Genomic DNA, 25920 nt, shown 5'->3' on the forward strand with positions numbered 1-25920 from the left:
GTGACCATCAGGAAGAACGCAGCATCTCATTTCTCACAGGACGCATTCTCTGTTCTCGCGGTCTCCCGAGTTCATTCTTCTGAGGTGAGCTGGTGTAACCCCGCCGGTCCTACACCACCCAACGCGCTCCAAGCTGGGATCGAACCGGCGACCTTCCGCATAGAGTCAGTTGCTCTAACAAGGAGGCTAAAGACCAAGACCTCTAATGTCTGCCGTTTTTTCAGCTTCAGAGCAGTGAGGTTTACCTGCACAGCAATTCACTAGCTGGCCTCTGTTACACTGGCAAGACCAGTCTTCACAAGCACACGAGTACATTCTTTGCGTTCTTGGAATTGAGAAACAGCCAAACTCTTCAGGACTGAGTTTGTACATCATTGCTCTTGAGGATTCTTAAATATTCATTCATTCATTTTCTTGTCGGCTTAGTCCCTTTATTAATCCGGGGTCGCCCCATCGGAATGTTCTGCCAACTTATCCAGCAAGTTTTTTACGCAGTGGATGCCCTTCCAGCCGCAACCCATCTCTGGGAAAGATTCTTAAATATTTTAATGCAAATATATATATATATATATATACACAGTGTATCCATTTTTTCTATAGGTTATAAGCATATTTTTGGAGCTTTTTAAACAACAACTTTAAACAGTGACAGGACACATCACTGACCTCTGACCTGTAAATCACATCATCATTACTTATTTACAGTTATGATAGATGATAGGTCATTTACTAATGTCCACATATAAGAGAAAGTCACTTCAGCAATGATTCACCACAATATTTACCCACCCGCAGCACACAGTGAATGATACTCACACAGACTCAGATCTCACAGTAGATCCATCACTGAATGCAGGAGGCTGAAACATGGAGTTGTTGCTCTTCATAGACACGCAGCTGAATAATGGAGATGCTGCTCTCTGAGGGTCAACAGGAGTCAGCTTCAGTCTCTTTCTGTTACAAAATACAAGTGCTCATGGTAAAACATTACTGCAGATGAAGAAAGATAAACTGTTTTAGAACAATCAAAGGTCAAATGTTAAAGAAACACTGATCACCATGATGATGAGTTCAGATGAATAAAAAAAAGTGTTTCCAACTTTATGATACTCACCCACACTCAGATCTCACAGTTGATCCATCACTGAATGCAGGAGGCTGATACATGGAGTTGTTGCTCTTCATAGACACACAGCTGAACACTGGAGATGCTGCTCTCTGAGGGTCAACAGGAGCCTCTTCCCCCTCAAACACACTCATTTCACACGCAGAACTCATCTTCTTTTCCCCTGTTATCTCAGACCTGTGTGTGGAAACATTTTTATCCAAGGCAACATATATAGGAAAACATCACTAAAAGACAAATAATCAACAGCAGCACAAGTAAAACAGTGTCAGACTTTTAGACAAATAGAAGCTTTTTTTCTTTATAACAGGAAGGATTAAGAAAAAAAAAAGACAAAAAGATTTTTTTTAAAGGGAGAGATGAATTGACACAAAATGCATACAAAACCTTGGATTTTACTATTAAAAAACATTGTATAAATATAGCAAACTGTCTGTTTTGCCAATTTAATCCCAAATTGTCCTCAGAAACATGCATTTGTGATTTAATTCAATAATATGACAAAAAAAAAATTAATGGTGATGAACAAAACAAATGAACATCTGCCTTTTACAGATCACCTACCGCACCTTTAAGAACAGAGCCATGCACTTTAAAATCAGGGCTGTTCAATTAGTTTGTCACGGTGTACAAGCTCAGAACTTTAAACTAGTGCACAGGTGCTAACTTTGCTTAGTTGCAGCAGTTTCGTTCCGTGCAATAGAAACGCAGCGTTGAGAAGCCTTTATGATCAAGTATCCGAATGTTTTCGGCTGCCTGCACCACTCACTTAATGACAGGTGTCTCACACTCTGCGCTGCCTTCAACTGCAGCTTGTGCTGTATTGAACAGACGCACGTCACTTTATAACTATAATAGTCGTTTTTCGACCAAACAAAATTTTTGATGTCTTGGTCACACTATTTGGAGGGCCGAAACAAATTGCCTCAGGGCCAAGTTCGGCCTTCGGGCTGCCAATTAAATAGCCCTGCTCTAACTTCACTAACAGAAAAACAAGTTTAATAACAAACTCATGTGCATACACACGTTTTGTGAATCAAGTAGAAAAAGTTTTTGTGTGAAATACAATTAAATTAGTAGTTCGCAATTAGTAGTGAATGAGACACAGTGCTTTGTGTCAATTTTTTATGTTTTGTGGCGAGAAGTTGTGTAAAAAGCAGGATAATGTACATCTAGGTGGTTGCTTTCATAGAATAAAGCCCTTCAGTCCTTCAGCTCTGCTTTGTGCCAAAATTAAAAAGTTTGATAACTCCAGTACTCCACACCAAACAGAGGCTTTCAGTTGATAGCTTATAAATTATTTTTTTTTAAATGTATGTAAAATAATGCAATAATATATGTAAAAAAACTAAACCATTACCCTCCTGAGACCCCGCCCATTGACTTGTGTCCTCTGTAGTGGACATTGCATTTTCATGAATTTTCTTTTAACTTTTGAGCTACTCTGTCAAGTCCTGTTGTACTGTTCAGAGGACATCCTGGGCTTTCTAGTGATCTGTCATTTGATTGGCTGGCATGCTAGGAACAACTTTTTACACTGCATCCAAAATGGCCGACATACAAACAAGCATATTTCATGGGAAGGAGAGAGGTATATAAAATTTTGCTTCTTGAAAGTTTTTTTATTATTATTATTACATATATGTGTTTATTAAAATGTCAGGAACAAAACATTCACCTTTCAAAGCTGTTAACTTGTTTGTGTTTCAAAATATCATCCTTTTTAAATGTCCACTATAGTGGACACCAGGACCATCTTATTGTAATTAATGACTGCATGTTGTAGGAGGCAGAACTGAAGCAGAGAGGATTCTTTACAAGATAGTTGAGGGAGACTCTGATTTAAAGTCTGACAATCAGACAATTAGAAAATTAAAGACAATTAGAGAAGGACGATCAGTTTTAAATCACTTTTATGTTGAATTTGTTTTGGATTAACATCACTTCTTTTCTTTTTTTATTTTGGCTTTCTTTCAGACTAAACTGTTTTAGGAATTTCAATACAAAAGGAAAAAAATGGCTTTTGTTTAGTTTTTGTTACATTAATATTGGATTAATATCCCTTTACAGCCACATCCTGTACAGTTGTGTTGTCTGTGTTTGGCTGTCGTTTCGAACTAAAATGGTCATGTGGTCCACTACAGAGGACAAGCTGTAAAATTAAAAATAAAAACAAAATGTAAAAACTCTAAATTGTAGAATTAAAAAATATATATTTATTCATTACTGTTCATATTTTTTTTATTGGAAACACTGCAGGTGTGTGTGTTTTAATGATGTTCTGTTGTTAATATGTTCTGTATGCTGTTGTTCACATATTAAAATAAACTGATATTAAGCCATAATTTATGTGTCAGACACAAAAATAGACAAGTCAATTACATTTTTTTATTCAATGATAATATAATACGAATCTATCTGGTTAACGGTTAATATTCGGTTAATGAGCGGCATTGTCGGTTGGGAAAATGAACCGAGATGAGCATCCCATACCTCTAACATTAAAAGAAATCAAGTTTTACAATCCCATGACTGAAACTGATTGTTGGAAAAATTGAGAGCACTGAGTGAAAAGCCATACAAAATCAACCCCACACACTAAAATGCTCAGAACGCACACATTTACTACCATCTAAAGATCTAAAGTCATACTCACGTGCAAATTGACCAGGGAATATTTGTATGTCTGGGTGACCAGTGGAGAGTTTGAGGTGAAACTGAGGAACAGTGTGGGGAGATGGAGAATCCTGCTGGATGCGAAGGGGTGAAGGGTCTGGATACAGACAGAGACCCTGAAGACTGTGGTGGAGCTGGTGGGTTGACAGACCAAGCTGGAGCCTGCGGGACGAATGACCATTGAGAAGACCACCACTGAGCCACTGCATCCATAAGCTGAGCTGGAGAAACAGGCCTGAAGGTCTGCAGTGAAGCTTGATGATTGTGAGGCCAGAGCTGAGATCTTGTCTCATTCATCCATAGTTCATTTTCAAAAGACCAGGGCTGAGGTCTTGTCTCGTTCCTCTGTTGTTCACTTTCATGAAGCCAGGGCTGAGATCTTGTCTCGTTCCTCTGTTGTTCACTTTCATGAGGCCAGGGCTGAGGTCTTGTCTCGTTCCTCTGTTGTTCACTTTCATGAGGCCAGGGCTGAGGTCTTGTCTCGTTCCTCCATAGTTCACTTTCATGAGGCCAGGGCTGAGGTCTTGTCTCATTCCTCCATAGTTCACTTTCATGAGGCCAGAGCTGTTGTCCTGATTGCTTCATCCATTGATCACTTCAGCGCAAAACATTACGATAAGAACAACAATGAGAACCAACTTAGAGTTCAAACAGAAACTGAAACTTCAACTGATTATGAAATACAACAGTGAACAACTGCATTAAGCTAATTTCCACAAGGTAAACATGACTGATTATTCACGACTGGCCTTCACTACTGCTGTCTCTTCATGCTCGTGTTTTACTGGTCTTTCAATAATAATTTCTTCTAAATTACTGAGACTGTTATAATAGTCATTTAAGAACATTGTGAGTGGATTGAACATTTTTACATAACCTTATTGTATTATTATTATTATTATTATAATTTACAAATTATTTGATTATGTCCACTTTTCAGAGAAAGTTATACTTCTGTAAAGTATTTTCCCACCCACAGCACACAGTGAATGATACTCACCCAGACTCAGATCTCACAGCAGATCCATCACTGAATGCAGGAGGCTGATACATGGAGTTGCTGCTCTTCATGGACACACAGCTGAACACTGGAGATGCTGCTCTCTGAGGGTCAACAGGAGACTCTTTCTCCTCAAACGCACTCATTTCACATGCAGAGCTCATTTTTTCTTCCTCCATTTTCTCAGACCTGCGTGTGGAAATACACAGTAGAGTGGACTGGTACTAAAATAAACCACTTTTAATTGGGTTTTGCTATAAACAACATTTAGGGCTCTATTTTGACGGTCCATGCGCAGAGTGCAAAACGCAGTGCTCAAAAGCTTTCAGGGCGTGTCAGAACGCGTTTTTGCTAATTTACGGACAGGAAAATGGCGCATGGTCTAAAAGGGTTGAGTTTATTTTCTTAATGAGTTATAGGTGTGTTTTGAGAATAAACCAATTAGAGTCTCATCTCCCATTCCCTTTAAGAGTCAGCTGTGTCGCTCCAAAAGCGCATTCGCTATTTACAGGACGCAAAGTAAGTCTAAGTGGAAAAAGTGAGCATTTCACAAGCAAACAGTTAACAGTTTATTAACAGAAAACTGTTGAACAGAGCATCTACTGCGTGAGAATGAGAGATAATGGATCTACTTTCACATTCGCTCTTGGATAGGGAAACCTTTACGCACAGACATCAATTAGCCTATAAATAATTAATTTCGTTTGTTAAGCGCAATTATTCGTTTCAAAACTATTTCTAAATTCAGTTCTAATTTCCAGCAAACTAATAAATGAACCATAATGACAAAATGTGCTCAAAATACTGAGTTATTTCCAAATACACCTGCAATCCCCCATATGGTCTAAAACCTGACAGGTGGGCAAATCTAAGCTTGTTTTTAATAAAACAAATATAAATATGGATATAATAAATAATACTGCTAATTATAATAATAACATTATACAAAAGCAAATTGTTATGGATGAACTGAAAAAGCCTCCTGAGATGAAGAAGACATAAAAGCAGTGATTTTTCATATTTATGTAGGCTAGAAAATAATGTTTTGTAATATTTTAATCCTTTATATTTATATCCTATATCTATTCTTATTATATCCTATATATATCCCTAATATTTTTCATATGTAAATATATTTGCCTATTGCTCTCTTGTGTGTATTAAGCAGTGTGTAAGCGAGGCGCAACTCTGCGCTGGAGTTTAGACCGGGTTTGTTTTGGTCTAATGAAAAATCTATTATAGTTTCTCAAAATAGCAAAGCGTCAGTGGTCCGCCTCAGAACGCCTCCCTTTTTAGACCAGAACGCCTATGGGCGCACAAATGAGCGCTAATGCATTTGCTATTTAAACAGCGTAGCGCAACGCCTCAAAACCACTCTTGCACCAAGCTGAAACTACCAAAAGACTATTGTGCCGCATCTTGCGCCACACTGCTTTGGGTGTATGAGAGGGCCCTTAAAGTACAACAGATTCTTTCTATGTCCAATTTCTTCCTAGTTGAGAAAAATAAAAAAACTTAAAATAAACAATAATATTTTGACTCACTGATGTTAAAATGGTGACATGGGAAAACTTGATACTGCCACATAAGAGACTTGTTTCACCACTCACACGACATGACAGAGATTTATGTATAGTACAGTTTTAACTCATTTAAGATTTATTAAGTCTGTTTCTTTATATTCATAAACATTTTAGCGTGTATAAGAACGTAACATTTTAGTGTGTGTGTGTGTCTTTAAGAGCTGTATGTCTGCCTGCCCTGGATTCTTTTAATGTTAGAATAATCTGTCACACCTACATTGTACTACACAATAAGGAAGAAAAGATTTAATGCTGCGTCATTACAACATATAATATTCAGTACCAAGAGCCTGTTCCAATACTCACAGCTGCAGTCGTGGACAATTGAAAACATAAAGTGTCCTCATTTTATTAGTGCAGAGATTAGTAGAGCAGACTGGTCGACCAGCTAAAAATCTTAGGCTGGTTTAAGCTGGATTTTTCAGCAGGGCGGTCTATGTTTTTCTAAAATGTTAGCAACTGCTCGTTATTACCATTTACTCTTTATTTATTATTATTTTTTTCATTTAATTCACATCAACTGTCTTCTGTTGTTGAAACCTCTGAATTCCACCAGCTAAAATGAAAATGTGTAAACAAAGCTCTGTAAAATGTTACTTTATAATAAAGATTTGTAATTGAGGTAATGTTGGTTTTATTTTCACACATTCAGACTTTCTCCTTAATTAAACAGTATTCTTTGCAAAATTCTAAATAGTGAATAAGAAGCCACCGACTACCAAAGTACAAGTTCACATAAATGATGATAATGTGCTAATAAGGTCATATTCACATCTGATATCATACCGAATATTCAACGTATCATGGTAAACACTATAGGGATCGTGTAACAAGTTGTCATTGAACGAATGTGCGAATATAAAAACAACTTTAAAAACAACTTTACCTCAATTGCATAGTAAATTGCATAGTTAACAAATGGCGGAAGCAGGCAGCGAAAACAGGTGTGGTTACAGGGAGAAGGCCACACTTAACTTTACCTGTTCAGCATTAAATTAATATTCCCAATAATGTGAGAATGTTTTAATATTAAAGCAACAGCGTACATCAGTGTTAATGTGCTTATTTGACCAAATTTGCTGGATTTCGACATTTTCATATACGTCGACAAGACTTGATTTGAAGAAGTCCAAAAACACGTATAAATAATATGATATAAAATTGTCCTGAAATAAATAAATAAATACATACATAAATAAATAAATCAGTACTTGTTCTACGTTGAATGTTATCATTTCCGTGAAGCCTGCCCTACACCGATAACCGCAGATTTGATAAAGTAGTAAAATGAGATGAAGTTCGACATCAGATCTGTTTACTGGTAAATACTTGTACTGATATTACAGCTTGGAAACATTTAATCAAACTTACCGTAGATTGTGAAAACATTCCTGGTGTTGAGTCTCCTGGAAAGGCCTCCAGCTTTCGGCAAAGTCGGTTTCACTTTCATTAGCTCCGCAGGTAAACTCCTTTAAGTGATGTTTTCTTCTTCTTCTAGTAGGATGGTTGGCATACATATTCAAGGTGCAGTAGCGCCACTTGCTGGTTGGTTAGCATGTGTGAACCAAGAATTAGGACAGGTAAAGTTGTAGTCAGAACTATTAGCCCCATTGTTAATTTGTTTTCCAAAATTTCTGTTTAACAGAGAGATTTTTTTCAACACATTTCTTATCATAATAGTTTTAATAACTCATTTCTAATTGCTGATTCATTTGATCTTAGTCATGATGACAGTAAATAATATTAGACTAGATATTCTTCAAGACACTTCTATACAGCTTAAAGTGACATTTAAAGGCTTAACTAGGTTAACTAGGCAGGTTAGGGTTATTAGGCAAGTTACTGTATAATGATGGTTTGTTCTGTAGATTATTGGAAAAAAATAGCTTAAAGGGGCTCATAATTTTAGTCTTAAAATGGTGTTTAGAAAATTTAAAACTGCTTTTATTCTAGCTGAAACAAATAAAAATAAAACAATAGAATAAAACAAATAAGACTTTCACCAGAAGAAAAAAATATTATCAGACATACTGTGAACATTTCCTTACTCTGTTAAACATCATTTGGGAAATATTTAACAAAGAAAAAGAAAAAAATGAAAAGGGGGGCTAATAATTCTTCAACTGTACCATGTCAGGTTCCACATTTGACAAGCTGTTCTGATGTTTAATCTATAATCTGTACAAGTATCTATTTTCATTTTACCAGAACTTCATTTTTAGATAGTATCCATTAACGTATTCATTAGATGCTAGCGCTTATTCATTAGATATTTGTGACAATTCTTTAGACACTATTTATAAATGAGTGTTTACTGAATAAACTCTAGTTCTTTGTTTCAGTACTCATTTATTAAACACAATAGTACCTTTTAAATAGACACTAGTACTCATGTATTAGATACTAGTACTTATTCATTAGATTCTAGTACTTATTAAACAGATAGCTCTTATTTATTGGATAGTGCTTATTTTAATAGTGACTAGTAACTATTCTGTTGTTACTAATAACACATTTATTGATTTCTATGGGATCTGTCATTGAGATATAAGCTATTCAGTTTTGGCTAGTGTGTATTCCAACTGGTACTGCATATTTTATATACTAGTTAATCGTTAGGTACAAGTACTTATTGATTAGATACTAATACATATGTGTAAGATACTAGTGCGTATTCATGATATGAATGAGGATTCTTGATGCAGTGCCGTCTGAGAGATCTGAGATCACGGTTCAGCTTAGACTTGCGCCCTTGCCCTTTATCCACTGAAATTCCTCCAGATTCCTTGAATATTTTAATGATGTTCTGCACTGTTGAAGATGAAATATCCAAATGCCTTCCTATATTTTTTTAATGAACATTGTTTTTAAACATTTCAATGATTTTCTCATGTATTTGTTGGCAAACTGGCGATCCTCAGCCACTCCTAAAGGACTAGACCTTTCTGAGATGCTGCTTTTGTCATTTATTTTATTTTCGGCTTTGTCCCTTTGTTAATGCACCACAGCGGAATGAACCGCCAACTTATACAGCATATGTTTTACACAGCAGATGCCCTTCCAGCTGCAACCCATAACTGGGAAACATCCACACTCAAGGCCAAATTAGCTCACCCAATTCACGTGTACCGCATGTCTTTGGGCTATGGGGGAAACCGGAGCACCCAGAGGAAACTCATGTGAACACAAGGTGAACTTGCAAACTCCACACAGCAAAGCCAACTGACCCTGCTGAGGCTTAAACCAACGACCTTCTTGCTGTGAGGCGATCGTGCTAGCCACTATGCCACTGTGCAGCTGCATTTGTACCAAATAATAATTACAATCACCTGTTGACGTCACCTGTTTTAAATCACATCATTATTTAATCAGTTTACCTGATTTCTAGCCCTGAACTGCTCCTGTCCCAACTTTATTTGGAATGTGTTGCAGGTCTGAATGACAGGAAATGATGAAGATTTACAAATGAAATGAAGTTGAGCAGACAAAACATCAACTACTTTGGGTTCATATTGTCTGCAATGAAATACAAGCACATTTAGAAATCAACACTTTCTTTTTTATTTGCACTTTCCATATTGTCTCAACCTTTTCTGATGTAGGATTGTAAAATATAATAGCAGTGGTGTTTCTCCAAGCTGAGCAGTCACTGTATCACCACTTTATCTCTTTAGTGAATAAGAGGCTCCTCTGAATGGCAGACGACACACAGAAACTAACTGTGGTGTTTTCTTCTGTTCGGAGTCTCCACATGGTGTCTGATGTAGGAAACAACAGCATCAATATTCAGCATCAAAGCTGAGCTGCCTGCAGAATTATTAAACAGCATTTCAGAAAGTGTGAGAGATCATATTGTCCTGTGTAGAAGATTATCTTGATTCAGTATAATGTTCTGATTATGCACATTCATAAGGGAAAACTACTCTTCTGTATGTATAATTCAGATGACTGTGTAAAGGATTGATGCCATTTAAACTGTTTAAAGCTTGAGAAACACATAAGCATAAAACAAAACTGTCCAGAAGCTGGACAAACACAACAGCTATTGATTATCCTTCAGGAAATGATACTGTATAAGGTTTAAAAATGTCCTGCTGGCTTCAAAACCTCTCCAGAGCAGTTTATTCTGCTCAGAATCATTCGACAGCACCTGTCCTCTCCTCCTGGTGTTCACAGTGGAAATAAAACACCTCTTGAGTTTCCTCTGATGGATCTGATGAGTGTAAATGTTGCATAACTCTGTCTTGGCACGCGAGTGACAGAAGAACAGAGGAAGAGTTTTCTGGAGGGAATCAGACGGCTGATATCTGATTCTGAGCTGTTCTGTGTGAGCAGCAGACAGGCTGTGACGTTGGCAGTCTGTTGTTTAAATGGCGTCCAGCAACAATTGAGTCCAAGACAGAGACATGTTCTCCTCCTCTAGACCCGCGGGTTCAGAAACACTCCCCAGATTACAGGCGTTCCTGTGGGATCAGGAGCTGGAGAATTGAATTGAATGAACCGTTGCTGTGAAAGAGCCACTTCCACTGAAAACAAGCAGCTGATAGCCGTCCTGGCCCACTGAGACTCCCCACCCACTCACAGCACAAAGGTCATGATCAGGAAATGAGGAGCTTTTCAGCATTTCAAGAAGTCATAATATCCCAGTGCAGAGACAAGCAACAGGGCTGAAACTACAGTGAATAATAATGAGCATCTTCACTATTTAGCACTGCTAAACTACCCTGCTGAAAAATCCAGCTTAAACCAGCCTAGGCTGGTTGGCTGATTTTAGCTGTTCGACCAGGCTGGTTTTAGAGGGGTTTTGGCCACTTCCAGGCTGGTTTCCAGCCATTTTCAGCCTGATCTTAGCTGGTCAGGCTGGGAGATGACCAGCTAAAACCAGCTTGACCTGCCTAGCCAAGCTGGAAGTCCAGCCAAAACCAGCTATATCCAGCTTAAACCAGGCTGGTCAAGCTGGTTTTAGCTGGATTTGGCTGGTAATTTTCCAGCCTGACCAGCTAAGACCAGACTGAAAATGGCTGGAAACCAGCCTGGAAATGGCCAAAACCCCTCTAAAACCAGCCTGGTCAACCAGCTAAAACCAGCCAACCAGCCTAGGCTGGTTTAAGCTGGATTTGTCAGCAGGGTAATGTTTATTTTTACTACTTTTACTTTTCGGAAGTGAAGTGAAGCAGTCGGTCAAGTTTATTTAGTGAATTTATTTCCACTTTAAGGACAATATATATAACACACATGAATAACGAGACATTTTGAAGAAAAGAGAATGTTTCACTAGCTTTTAGAGTAGCTAGGACGCCGCCATCTTAGAATACAGCTGTGTTTGAAGTCACAGGGTCGGTTCCCTTCCCTGAAGGTAAATACATTTAGAAAGAACTGAAATCATGTTATTTTACTGTATTTCTTATACTGGTGTTGAAAATGAAAATAAGGAGAGAAACAGAAGTAAATGAGTAAAGTGTAAATCTTCTACAGTTGATCTTCAGTCTCGATGATGTTTTAGTTGTGTTTTGGCAAATGTGTGTCAATAGTGAAGCTCAGAAACAGACACTGATGCAGATTCATGCACATGTAATATATGTTATATACAGGGTTTGACATTAACACACACCAACCCTCCAAATGCAGGTAGATTTCAGCTGTGTCGGGTTAGAGAGCCGCTCTCACTAGCCACTTTGGCTGGTTGAAAATAATTGTTAAATTGTAGTTCATCAAAAAGCAGCACGACTGGCAAGACTGTTAACGCGAGCAGCTGCTGCCAATTTCACTTTAACCATTTCTTGAACAGATTATTAATGGACCTAAAGTTAACTGTGTGTGTGTGATTTATCCTTTCTTTATCACACACGGTATATTTTTCACCTGCTTTGTTTTACTTACAGTTTTTTTTAAGGTTTATATATCGTCCTTTACAATAGCATTGCTTTAATAGGAGATTAACTCCCTATTTACGTGTAGTTAACTGGTGGACCTTTAAGGCTGATTTATACTTCTGCTTCAAGCGCACGCGTATGCTACAGCGTTGACGCAAACCCCTACTGGCCATCGGCGTCGCTGACGTGCACCTCTCAAAAAATGTAACTACATGTTGCAACGATGCGTAGCGCAAGCTCTGTGATTGGTCGGCTTGGTAACGTTGACGAGTCTGGGCGGGACCGAGAGCTGCCCGAGTGGGGCGAGCCCGATGGAGCGAGTGTTTAGAAGTGTGGAGTCCCGTGAAGGAGCTCCGGATGGAAAGTTTTGTTTTGTGTTTATCTCATAGTTAAAGTTGTTGCACATCCGCCGATTCCTGCCTCAAAACGAGCGAGTTTAAGCCACTTGCACATTCAGGAAGCGTTCAGAAAAAACAAAACAGAAACGAAGAAACTCGACACAGAGGAACATTTACACCTCACTGCCCAAGTGTTAATGCAGACCAACAGAGACAGCGCGCAGAAGTATAAATGCACTGCTACGTGCGTTGAATGCGCCGTGGGTTACGTCGGTCACTTGACGCAGAAGTAGAAACCAGGCTTTAGCCAGGACAGACTACTGTGCATAGTTTTAGATACATGACAATAAGCACTTTTACATTGTCATTTATTAAAGAAAAGAAAGTTTTGTTGAATAAAAAGTGCATCTACACAGCTACACTTACCACAAATCCTTAATGTTGGGTCTTCTTAACACTTGTGTGTGTGTGTGTTTGTGTGTGTGTGTGTGTGTGTGTGTGAGAGAGAGTGCGTGAGTGTAAGTGTTTTGTGAGAGTGTGTGTGTGTGTATAGTGTGTTTTGTGAGAGTGCGTGAGTGTGTGAGTGCATGAGTGTGTATGTGTGTGTAAGAATGTGAGAGTGTTTGTGTGTTTGTGTGTGTGTGTGTGTGTGTGTGTGTGTGTGTGTGTGTGTGTGAGAGAGAGAGAATGTAAGTGTTTTGTGAGAGAGTGTGTGTGTGTGTGTGAGAATGTGAGAGTGCATGTGTGTATGTGTGAGTGTGTGTGTGTGAGAGAGTGGGTGAGTGTGTGTGAGAATGTGAGAGAGTGTGTGTGTGTGTGTTATTTAATGTGACACAGAGACACTGAAGAGCCTGAATAATAAACTGTAAATCCAGCGTGGAGTGTGTCGGTGAATGTGGTGTTGAATGTGTGTAAGTGTGTGAGTTTGTGTGTGTCAGAGACGCTGTAGAAGGACAGAGAGCCGCTCGACTCGTCCACAAACACTCCTACTGTCCTGCTGGAGTCTGGACGAGCTGAGATGCGTGTGTGATTATTATTGTGACGGACATAGAATGAGTCATCAAAGCAATCAAGACCCCAGGACTGATCATTACATCCAAACCGACAGTCACTACTCCGTCCTTTCCTCTGGACTCCTTTATAACACACTGATATATCAGCATTATATCCGCTCCATTGAGTCTCCCAGTAACAGCGTCCAGTCAGACTCTCTTTACTCACAACCTGAGACCAACAATCAAATCTGTCTGGATGATCAGGATAAGACTGACTCTCATACACATACGTCGCCTTTCTGTTCTCCTCAGACAGAGCGAGGTGTGTGTGTGCTGTGTTTGGATCCAGTGTGAGTTCACAGGCGTCTGAACACAAGAACACACACATTACAACATTCACAACACAACTACACACTCTACAACACTGTGTGTGTGTGTGTGTGTGTGTGTGTGTGTTACTTACATTTGTGTAGACGAGATGTCATCATGAACTCTCCTCCATGATCCACACTAGAAAACACACACACACGCGCACGCGCGCACACACACACACACACACACATACACACACACACACACACACACACACACACACACACACACACACACACACACACACACACACACACACACACACACACACACACACACACACACACACACACACACACACACACACACACACACACACACACACACACACACACACACACACGATTAATTTTCCTCTTTATTTTCTGTTTTTATTATTTTAATCTACTTTGTGTTTTTGAATCTAAACTTTATTTCACTCATTGTGTTTGGGATGTTCAGTTTATTATTTATTGAGTTTCTTCTACTGATATTTTATTATATTATATTGATGTGGGTGATGCGGTGGTGCAGTAGGTAGTGCTGTCGCCTCACAGCAAGAAGGTCACTGGTTCAAGCCTCAGCTGGGTCAGTTGGCATGTCTGTGTGGAGTTTGCATGTTCTCCCCGTGTTGTTGTGTGTTTTCTCCGGGTGCTCCTGTTTCCTTCACAGTCCAAACACATGTGAACAGGTGAATAAGCTAAATTGTGTGTAGTGTGTGAGTGTGAATGAGTGTGTATGGGTGTTTAAAACATATGCTGGATAAGTTGGAGGTTCATTCCGCTGTGGCAACCCCAGATTAATAAAGGAACTAAGCTGAAAAGAAAATGATTGTATGAATATATGAATACATGATTATACTGGTGTGTGTGTGTGTGTGTGTGTGTGTGTGTGTGTGTGTGTGTGTGTGTGTGTGTGTGTGTGTGTGTGTGTGTGTGTGTGTGTGTGTTTAGTGTTTTAAAGTGTTGCTGGTGAGTTTGTCTTGATGAATTGTTGCTTTATCAGTGCTGAATATAAAGGAAACTCTTCATCAGATATTGGTGGAAATGTTGTGTTCATATTTCAGATCAGTTTATTATTTTGATGACTCTTATTCTAGAGTTGATCTTCAGAAATATCAGATTATTCAGCTCATTTTAATATTGATTCTTCATTTCTACTTTCTGTAATTTAATAAATGTTATTTCATGTTTTTATTTTCCTCTTTAATTTGATCAAATTATTTGATTTTTAATCTCTTTTATATTCATTATTAATTCATCAATTATCTTTGATTTTCAGTTTCTCTCATTATTTTATTACTTTAATCATTTATTATTTTCTTATTCTAGGATTTATTTTAATAAAAGGGTTTGATTTTTAGTCCCGTTTAATAATTATTGATTTTCAATAGTTTTTTACTTTTATTTTTGTATTTTTATAAAATATTTTAATAATTTTTGTCTCTTTATTTTTAAACTATTGAGTAATAAACAGTTTTACGTTTTGTGATGTTTTTATTTATTATTTTAGTAATTTTTAATTAGTTTTAATGGGTTTTTTCAATAAAATGTTTGGATTTGATTTATTATTAATTTCATATGTTTTAAATTTTCTTATTTTAGTGTGTTTTCATTATTTTCTCACACTTGTTTAATACATTTTTTGTTAAATCTCTTGTTAATTGTGGATTTTATTAATTGTATTATTTTATTCTTTTTATTTGCTTTATTTATTAGTGTGTTTATTTTATTATTTTTTATTTTAATTCCCTTTTTCCTATTCTAGTGTTTATTTTAATTAAAAATAATTATTTTAAGCACCTTTTATTAATTATTGATTCATCAATTATTTTTGTACAACTGTATTTTAAACAATTATTTAAATGTTAAATTAGTTCCTCACACTGGTGTTTCATTTATTAAAAGTTTAGATTTAGTCTCTTTATTATTTAATCAATAGTTTTATGTTTTGTACTTTAAAAATATTTAAGTTTTATACGAGTGTGTTTTACCAGTTTTATTCATTTTTATCTTTATTTTTATATATTTTTATTTGCTTCATTTGCTGGTGTGTTTATTGTTATCAGTTTCTTAAACTGCTGTTTATGGTAAAATCTTGTTTATTAATTATGGATTTGATCAATTTTTTTGATTTTGATTATTGTTTGTTTGTTTCTTATATTAGTGTGTTCTTTCTGAAAATAATGTTGATTTTTCACTCCTTATAAATGTGTTTTATTATTTTATTATAACAAAACAAATAACAATATTAACAATTATTCAGATTATTATTATAATGTGTTCATGTTATATAAAATGTTTGATTTTTAAGTCTCTTTTTATTTATTATTGATTGAACTGTTTTATTAATTTTAACTTTTTGTATTTTTATTTTTAATATTGTTTTTATAATTCTATAATCATAATTTTACTCATTTCTAAAAATAATTATATAATCTTAATAGTTTTTTTTTTAAAAGATCTGATTTTAAGCTCAATTTTAATGATTATTAATTAAATCATTTTTAATTCTTTTTGTCATTTGCAAAAACAATATTTAATTTTTTTATTAGTTTTTATTGGACTATTAATTTGATAAAAATGTTTGATTTTTAAGTTAAATTATTTAATTATTATAATATAATAATTATAATTATTATAATAATTATAGTTAATTATTAAAATATTTTTCATTAAGCATTGATTCATCAGCTGGTTTCTTTTACACTGTGTAATTTGTTTTGTTAATATTTTAATAATCACCTAAATAAATAATAAAATCATAAGTGTGAGTTTATTATCACATGACGAGGGCCAGACAGAATCTCCGGACATTTTTTGTTATTTCTGCGCAGAATTTTGGTAAAAATCTGCAGATTTATGCTGAATGATTTTGGGAATAACATAACTAAAACCTTAACATATGAAATAAAAAGGTAATATCTTCATAACTTTTATTTAATTTTTACAATGCAAATCCATTTAGATCCACTTATTTAGTAAACAAAGCAAGTCTCTCATATAATATCTCTACTAAACGACAGAAAATATGACTTTACACACTGTATTGTAAATAAATCATGATTATTTTTATATTAGTCAATAATATTACTGAAATTAATATAAAAACTGAATAAATATACATTTACACACATTTACACAAGTAAACCAGTAGAATCAATGATGAGCTAAAAATCTGCAGAATTAAGCGAGTGCAGATTCTGTGTGGGCCTACACATGACTCAAATGTCTGAATAGTGCTGCTTTATTTATTTATTTATTAATGAATAATATCTATATGGAGCAAACTCTTATGAAAAGATGTTGAAGCACTTTCTGCAGTGAGTGAGAGCAAAACAACAGCAACTCTTGTGAGACTTTTCTCCTGCATATACTGAACTCATTTCACACAATGTACTTCTTGTGCTCCAATAAATCCCTCATCCTGCACGTTTCTGTCTATTATTTCACAATTAGTAAAGAAGTGGTGTGTGAACAGACTAGAATAGCTGTTAGAAAGCTTCAGTATACGTGATCATCAGACTGCTGCTCCACAGACAAGGAGAGGGAGAAAAGCACAAGACATGGACTCAGAAAAATCATTACAGAAACGTCATTTTGCACCATTTCACCATCAAATTCAAGACATAAACTCAGGAGATGTGTGGCTTTTGACCTGTTACTATTCTGTATTGCTCCAGGACTAATTTCATATATTTGATTATGAAGTAATAAAGTGTTTAGAGCGGTGCATTTTTTATATTACTGAAGCATCGATAACATTTTAAACTCGCATTATAAACTCTAGATGATGGATAATTAAGCTCAAAGTGTCTTCTTTCCAGAGATACATGAACTGTGAATGTAGAGCACATTATTCAGCAGCTGTTACTGTTTTTTGAGAAAGTTTCTCTGATAGTGAGGGAGAGAAGGACACTGATATAGTCTCTGCAAACTTTCTGCAGAAATCTAGTTTCGCATGCTGTCTTCATCAATCTGAAATATAAACTCATGAGACACTTGACTTCCAAGGCTTATTTTTCTAGGCTTATTACATTAATGTTTTCCTGTGCTTGTATATGCAAAGACAAACACTGAACACAATATGTTTTTCTCATGACTTCTGTAAGAACTGAAATATTACAAACATTTTTGATGTCTTTGACAATTCAAAACATGAGCTGAAAACAGGGCCAATGGACTCCACAACCCACCAGGGGGGAATGCGGGAAAAACCAGTTCCTGCTGCATTTGCATCTGAGTATGCTGAAACTCAGCTTCATCCCCCCAACTCACACATATGGTCATTTCAATGTTTTAGATTAACCAAACTGACTTTAACCATCATGTTTGATATCATTTGAAATGTCTCAGTGCGATTGGTACAATGGTCTCATTCTCTCAGAAACAGACATAATCAACACAATAAATATATAACTTCGGACATCTTTTAAACCACTGTGAAGGGTGTGACTTTTTCCTTTTGTTATACACACACACCCCCTTCCTTGAGGGAATTCTTGGATTATTTAAGGTAAGGTTTAAGAAAGACTCAGGGCGATTCTGCCTAACCAGATCAGCCCATAACATGGAGTCTGCTCCTAGTTATGTATATTTTTGAAGTCAGGTATGCATCTTTCATCTTGAATTTATCTTTGATAATTTGATGTTTTGTATTGATCATTTATGAATTGACTGATTGAATTGGCATAATACATTTACCTGACTAATAAATTGTAATGTTTGACCATATTTTGCTCACCCTGTAATTATTAGTTCAGGTAGATTACGCTGTATCCTTGTTTCCGCACGTCTTGCGTCAGGTCAGTAGATGGACTAAAATCCAGTTGAGATGGAGCATTGGGCACACTAATTGTGTTTTAGCGATCCGGCTGACTGTTGATATTGATTCATGTGAACTTAGGTGGAAAGGGCGATAACTTCCGTCTAGGTCAACAAGGTGTTGCACGACTAACCTAGATTGGGTACCCGACCTTTGTTTGAAGGTAATATTATTCTAAATTAAGTTCATATGGGAAACCATGGGCTTGGTGAAAACCAAAGTTACTATAGAGTCCAGTAGTCGGGTACATTTATATTAATGCCCTAACCTCTAATTAGAAATGATGATTGTCTTAACTCAAAGGTGTACATCTAAGCGGGACTAACTAAAGTATTTTAGAACGAGCGCGCTGGTAGCGGCCATCTAAAGTATTAGTCAATTTACCTCTGTTTAATATTCAAGACTGACCGGAGTGTGACCGTGAGGGACGCCTTCGGCCGAGGCGATTTCTCTGAGCGACATGAGCACCCGAATGAACGAATGTAATAGTTACTAGTGAAGACAAAAGGTTCAAACATTTATCTAAATTACATATTGATATAATCTTCTTAATGTTTTATAATTGGAGTCAGATAAAACGAGGATAAATATATTAATATTCTAAACCACCTCATATTAAAATTGGAGTCAGATATGAGCTAAGTTTAATATAAATCAACATTGTGCACTGGAAAGACCGAACATGCAGTGAACCTTCATCCACCAGTGGACACCGGCATTGGGCCAACTGGGTGGACCCTACACTTCATAATGTATAACCTTTTATATATTTAGCACTTCTCAGATGGAGCACAGTAAAGCTCACAGCGTCTTCTTTCTTTCCACTGATCCCTCATTTGTGTTTGCAGTTCACTGGGGTCAGGAAGTGTTACTGTTTAAGTTAGGCAGGTGTAAATCCCCATCAGTGAGCGCCGCTGGCTAACAGTAAAGGTGTTTTACTTTTTCACTCACTTTGAGTGTCTTTCACTGATGATTTTGCTGTTGATCTTTCTGAATCTCGTATCTAAACACCACCGACACATTCAATACCCCTGAAGCACATTTTGATTGATGTTGGATTTAATGATTAGTTTATTTTTTTATTTGAGTGCGTTTTAATAAAGATGTTTGATTTTATCTCACTTTATAAAATAAATGATTTTATTATCTGTTATTGATTTTTACATTTTGTAATGTTTTTTCCTCCACACATCAGTCTGAAAACCCGTAATTTAGGAAAACAAACAGATATGACTGAGCTCCTGATGACTGAAGCACTGATTAAACACACAAACACAAACACAAGCGGCTCTAACAGTGAAATTGGTGAGTTTGAGCTTCAGTTTTCAGAGAATCAGTGGAGATCTGGATGTTTTAGAAAAAGCCGCCATTGATAAAACTCTGCAGTTATAACAACCTCACGTAATGACAACTAAACATTCAGTATTCATCAACTTTTCTGTGCTGCATGAAAGTCAATTCAGCCAGAGACCTACAAGCTGTGCAGAGCAAACACAACACACAACTAGCCAGCTTTCATCAAATGTGCAACAATTTTGACAAAAAGTCATATAAATGAATTTTCTTCCCAAAAGTAGCGCATTTTCAAGATCCAGTATATCGTATATCACACACAGACACACAATAATGCATGTGCTATGATGATTTGCATCTTCTCCACACCTTCACCAAAGCGGTTAAAGAAGTAAAGATGAAGAGAAATCAGCAGGTGAAGCAGAGAGTGAAAGAAGACGTAAAAGCAGCAGTTTATGAAGCAGCAGCAGTGAAATATTACAGCATTTCCCATCAGTTCAGGACTTCAACCATTGAGCAGCAGAGCACACACTCCACACAGCAGCGTATTGGTAGAGAGGAGACAGAGCCATGAAGCCGATTATGATATGAGGATGAGTAGATGTCATGATGAAGAGTCTACAGTCTGGAAAAGGCCTCCAGTGGGCTGTTTATCTACTTTTCTTGAATTAAAGCACTTACTTGAGTTTGTAGGGGTGTTGGAGTTTGTCAGAGAGCAGTTGGAGTCCTGCTTCTCCTGGGTGATTGTAGCTCAGATCCAGCTCTCTCAGGTGTGACGGGTTTGAGTTCAGAGCTGAAGCCAGAGCCGCACAACCTTCCTCTGACACCATACAGCCGGATAATCTACAACAACAGCAAGAGCTCATGTTAGTGTGTGAAGGAGTGGATTTCCTGATGGATGTCTGCTCCAGGATGGAGTAACACATATCCTTTATCATGTCTTTATAATTATTCATAAAGGTGAATGTTTAAGGGCCTGTATTATATGATGACTGTAGTGTCGTCCCTCTTCAGAGTAAAACTAAAGTTTTGTCTCCTCAGGATCTTCTGGCCAATCCAACAGGTCACTGAGACGTCTCATGTGGAACTGGACATTTGAAGTTACCTGTACAGCAGTCACTAGATGTGAATATCACTGTGTGTTGAAGAATAAATGATTAGAATATTTGAATAATTTATACGCTTCATTATCTGACAGTGGAGAAATGTTTATTGGTGCAGACATGTAGACGAGCTGAATTTCACTTCTAATCATCCTGAACACAGAAATATCCTCCTCTCATGTCTGACCTTTGAATGCTTAAAGTCTGAGTAATGATTAGAGATATTGTTCAGAATTGTTCACATGAGGAAATATTGAGGTTAAAACAATCAATCAGGTTAAAACAGCTACTGTATATGTATGACACAGTTAGTGACGTATGTTAAAGCAGTGTTTCTCAATTGGTGGGTCGGGACGCAAATGTGGGTTGCGGGAACAATTTCAGTGGGTCGCGGAGTGTGTGTTCAAAACACAACAAAAGTTTAATATTTCACTTGTTTTGCTTTTATCTGACTTTTATTTTGAAATGCGCGTGCGACAACACCATTGGTATATGCCGAAGCTTGCTAATGGGACTTTTAATTTGCCAGTAACCTGGGACAAGCGATTTCGGCGAACTGTATGCAATGCAAAAACCGGTGCGTTTAAGGTCTGTTTCCTTTAAAAATCTCCACTAGCTGAGTGATATCTGATTTAAAGTGGGTCTCAGATTGTACAAGAAGCACTGCATTAAATAACATTTCCCCCACCATGTCTTTATAATATGAGCATTTATCTTACAACAGTATATTCAATGGAGCGTCTGCGTTAGCCTGCCGATTCTGACGGACGCGTGCAAGTAAACAGCTTTTTGTCTCATTTTACGCTTGAGCAACTAAATGAATGCCAAAGTTTTTTAACTGAATGTATTTTAATGACATTACAACATCGATGCTATAAAAGGAACTGTAAAAAATTGAAAAAAAAGTTCACAATAACAGCTCAGCGGAAGTTTATCAGTATGGGAAAAACACTAGCTCGGCATATACCCTATTGACATGTGAAATTCCAGCGCAAGTACGGCCCCGAAAATGTAAAGTGTGGATTTACATATATTGACGACAAAAAAGGCTTAAAACCTCAGTGTGTCATATGTAGTGAGGTGCTTTCACAAGAGAGCATGAAACCTAAATTAAAACGACATTTAGAAACCAGACATCCCAGTTGCAAGGACAAACCTGTGGACTATTTTCTAAGACAACTCCAAAAGCTGAGGGCATCCCAAAAGTGCCTAACATCTTCATGTTCATAACAAGTACAAGTACATCTTACTGTGCTCACCGTGTAGCAAAGGCCAAGAAAGCCCACACAAAAGCAGAACGGCAAATAACTGGTGATTATTATAAAATGGTTATGATTATTTTAATAATTTTACTTCAGTTTGCTGGTTTCTTTTCTGTTCAGTTCAACCAGATCAGTGTTAAAGTTTTATAAACAGTTCAGTTTAGTTAATGGTACCTTAACTTTTCCTTACCCTAACCATTTGCTGTTTACAGTATTTGACATTTTTACTCTGTAATATTTCTATGATTTGATACATTTTGTTAAATGACAGCAGTAAAATAGGGTTTATTTGTAAGTCTTGGTGATTTTCCTATGATTTATCTGTCATTAGTTGTGTATGTTAACAAACAAATACAAATGAATCATAATTCCTAAAATTATATTATAATTCCTAAAAATTTGGTGTGAAAATGTGGGTCCCATGGCCAAACCAGTTGAGAACCCCTGTGTTAGAGTATAATTGTTGCTGATTTGAGACTGTAACCGGAGCGGCCTACAAACTCTCTGTGAGTGTTGAAGCTTCTGGCTTCTGCTGATGAAACTGTAAACTATCTTCAGTAAACTTTCTTTGATTGAATCTCTGACTCCACATCTTCTTCATCTGACTGCTCATTTTTGGGTTAAAACTGTCCTCAACACATGCTTCTCAAAGATATACAATATAATTTTAACTCAATATAATATATATTTTACAGAGCATACAATAACTAAAACAACATGTTGCTTAAACTGGCATCACGGTGGCTCAGTGGGTAGCACAATTACCTCACAGCAAGAAGGTCGCTGGTCCGAGCCTCAGCTGGATCAGTTAGCATGTCTGTGTGGAGTTTGCATGTTCTCCCAGTGTTTGTGTGAGTTTCCTCCGGGTGCTCCGGTTTCCCCCACAGTCCAAACACATGCTGTATAAGTGGATTGGGTAGGCTAAATTGTCCGTAGTGTATGTGTGTGAATGAGTGTGGATGGGTGTTTCCCAGTGTTGGGTTGTGGCTGGAAGGGCATCCGCTGTGTAAAACATATGCTGGATAAGTTACGGGTTCATTCCGCTGTGGCGACCCCATATTAATAAAGGGACTAAGCCAAAAAGAAAATGAATGAATGAATGAATGGATGTTGCTTAAACTAATATGAATAGTTTAAGGCTGGACTGTATAGCTGTATATTAGCTAACAGAGCAACATGTTGTAATTATAGTAGTCAGAAGACACATGAAGAGAAAGCACTGTCTGTGTTTTACTAAACCTAGACAATCGTTTTGTTGTAATTGTGAATATAAATGATTAAAAATAGACCCTTTACAGTTTTCACATCTGTGTCCGTCTAATCAGTATTTTAAGCTCCTTTAATGGATTATGTAATAAAAAAATGTATCCATGTTGGCCGACTCCTGGGGGTTAAATACCTCAGTGTGTTGAGTTGACAGTTCAGTCCAGCACAGATCAGCTTCACTCCTGAATCCTGCAGCTCATTGTTACTCAGGTCCAGCTCTCTCAGGGGGGAGTTTGATGATTGTAGAGCTGAAGACACAGCTTCACAGCACTGATCAGTGAGATTACAGCCTGACAATCTGAAAACACAAGGACTCTGTTTAAAAGACACACTGGAGTGCTGATGCCTTCACTAGATTAAAATACATATTTAAACACAAAAATCATGCTAGTTATGATGATTTACAGCAGTGGTTCCCAACCTTTTTCTATGGGGCCCCCCCACATGAACATATACAAACATTGGAGCCCCCCCACCATATAAATACACACGCACGCACACACACATATGTACTGTGTATATATATATTTGTATGTATGTATGTATGTATGTGTGTATATATATATATATATATATATATATATATATATATATATATATATATATATATATATATATATATATATATATATATATATATATATATATATATATATATATATACGTGTGTGTGTGTTTGTGTAATATAAATATTTAATAATATGTATAGAAAATATAAATTAATCGGTTTTAACTTGTCTTGGCCTTCAATAAAACCAAAATTTAGGTAGGCTTTGTCAAACTGTCTAATCTTTTTCTTCGCCTCTGAAGAATCACTGCATTTATGTTTCTCTGCCATTTTTGTTTTGATTTTGCCTTTATGACACGTTGACAAGCACGTTGTGTGAGTGAGCAAAATTTAAATAATTATTTAAAGTTATTAATTTTAATTATTTTTACTATTATGTTGGAATTTTAAGCATGTGTTTTGATTTTTTTTGGTACTTAAAAATACATATATAATAGTAAGGCTGTCCGATTTTGGGAAAAATCATAATCACGATTATTTTGGTCATAATTGTAATCACAATTATTGAAAACGATTATCAGTTGAAGTCAAAATTATTAGCACTTCTGAGATTTTTTTTTTATAAATATTTCCCAAATTATGTTTAACAGAGCAAGGAATTTTAACAGTATTTCCTATAATATTTTTTCTTCTATTTGTTTTATTTTAGCTAGAATAAAAGCAGGTTTAAATATTTTGAAACCAATTTAAAGTCAATATTATTAGCCCCCTTAAGCAATATATATTTTTGATTGTCTGCAAAAGAAACTACTGTTATACAATGACTTGCCTAATTACACTAAGCCTTTGAATTGCACTTTAATCTGAATGTTTGTATTTTGAAAAATATCTAGTAAAATATTATGTGCTGTCATCAGAGCAAAGATAAAAGAAATCAGTAATTAGAAATGAGATATCAAAACTATCATGTTTAGAAATAAGTTAAAAAAAAAGAATCTTTCCATGAAACAGAAATTGGGCAGGAAAAGGGTTGCTAATATTCAAGAGGGCTAATCTGACTTCAACTGTATAAATAGTTATTTTCCACCCTGCAAAGGAAAGAGAAATAAATACAATAAAATAAAATTATGAAACAAACTGTGCTTTAAGCATCTTCACTGTAAGAAAAACACTTTAGCTACAGCAGTCCTTCAGTCAAGAGCAGCGAGGGCTTTCTCGTTGTTTGATTAATAATGATAAAAACAGGTGACAGAAGGATTATAGCGCGCTGTCTCTTTAATAGTTTCTCTTTCACGTCTTTTGATCCTCAACTCATTTGTTTATTACACAAATCAGGGTTAATATAAATAATCACTAAACACCGCGTTTTGACACCTATTTGACCATTAAAGCGCTCACGTTACGATGACTTTAGATGTCTGCGCTCCTCTGCTCGTCTCAGTGTGTGAATGAGAGCGAATGCTGACCGGCCGCATATGCTTCTGACTGCGTGTGAGTGCTACGCACACACATAAGCACGCGCTCTTTCGCGCTTTTAAGAGCAACAACACGTGTACAACTGGAAAGTGGCGGTATATGATGCAAGAATTAATTATCTCGATTAATGCTTTTTTATAATCGTTTGAAGCCGAAATCGAAATCGGATTTTTGATTAATTGCAAAGCCCTATATAATAGTGGAGCGTTTTTATGCCTTTTTTTACGTCAACACTTATCCTCTCCC

At 36.4% G+C, this 25920-nt stretch overlaps 2 protein-coding genes across 19 annotated transcripts in view; both read right to left on the reverse strand.

Annotated features, from left to right (window-relative positions):
• LOC137490780 (NLR family CARD domain-containing protein 3) overlaps positions 1-7814 on the reverse strand; it is a 39159-nt gene extending 31345 nt beyond the window's left edge. For 3 of the 4 annotated variants that reach the window (XM_087245261.1, XM_087245260.1, XM_087245259.1), the window contains exons 1-5: positions 7757-7814; positions 4803-4991; positions 3783-4397; positions 1115-1303; positions 817-954 (exon numbers count right to left, since the gene is read on the reverse strand). In XM_087245261.1, coding sequence (XP_087101387.1) covers positions 817-954; positions 1115-1303; positions 3783-4397; positions 4803-4981 — 1121 coding nt within the window. In that variant the 5' untranslated portion in view covers positions 4982-4991; positions 7757-7814. Of the gene's footprint in view, positions 1-798; positions 955-1114; positions 1304-3782; positions 4398-4802; positions 4992-7756 lie in introns of those variants that run through there. The other variant, XM_087245262.1, reaches the window with a different exon arrangement.
• A 3757-nt stretch (positions 7815-11571) lies between these two features.
• The window catches only part of LOC110439318 (NACHT, LRR and PYD domains-containing protein 3), a 31256-nt gene continuing 16907 nt past the window's right edge, over positions 11572-25920 (reverse strand). For 11 of the 15 annotated variants that reach the window (XR_015481351.1, XR_015481352.1, XR_015481347.1 and 8 more), the window contains 4 exons: positions 23824-23988; positions 20741-20902; positions 14055-14101; positions 11572-13957 (listed from right to left, as the gene is read on the reverse strand). Coding sequence is in view for 9 of the 15 variants with exons in the window: in XM_087245255.1 (XP_087101381.1) it covers positions 13416-13957; positions 14055-14101; positions 20741-20902; positions 23824-23988 (916 nt within the window). In the remaining 6 variants the exon portion in view is untranslated. Of the gene's footprint in view, positions 13958-14054; positions 14102-20740; positions 20903-23823; positions 23989-25920 lie in introns of those variants that run through there. The other 4 variants (XM_087245258.1, XR_015481348.1, XR_015481350.1 and 1 more) reach the window with 4 other exon arrangements.

This window comes from Danio rerio, chromosome 3, assembly GCF_052040795.2.
Source record: "Danio rerio strain M-AB ecotype USA chromosome 3, GRCz13ab, whole genome shotgun sequence".
Taxonomy (NCBI): Eukaryota; Metazoa; Chordata; class Actinopteri; order Cypriniformes; family Danionidae; genus Danio; species Danio rerio.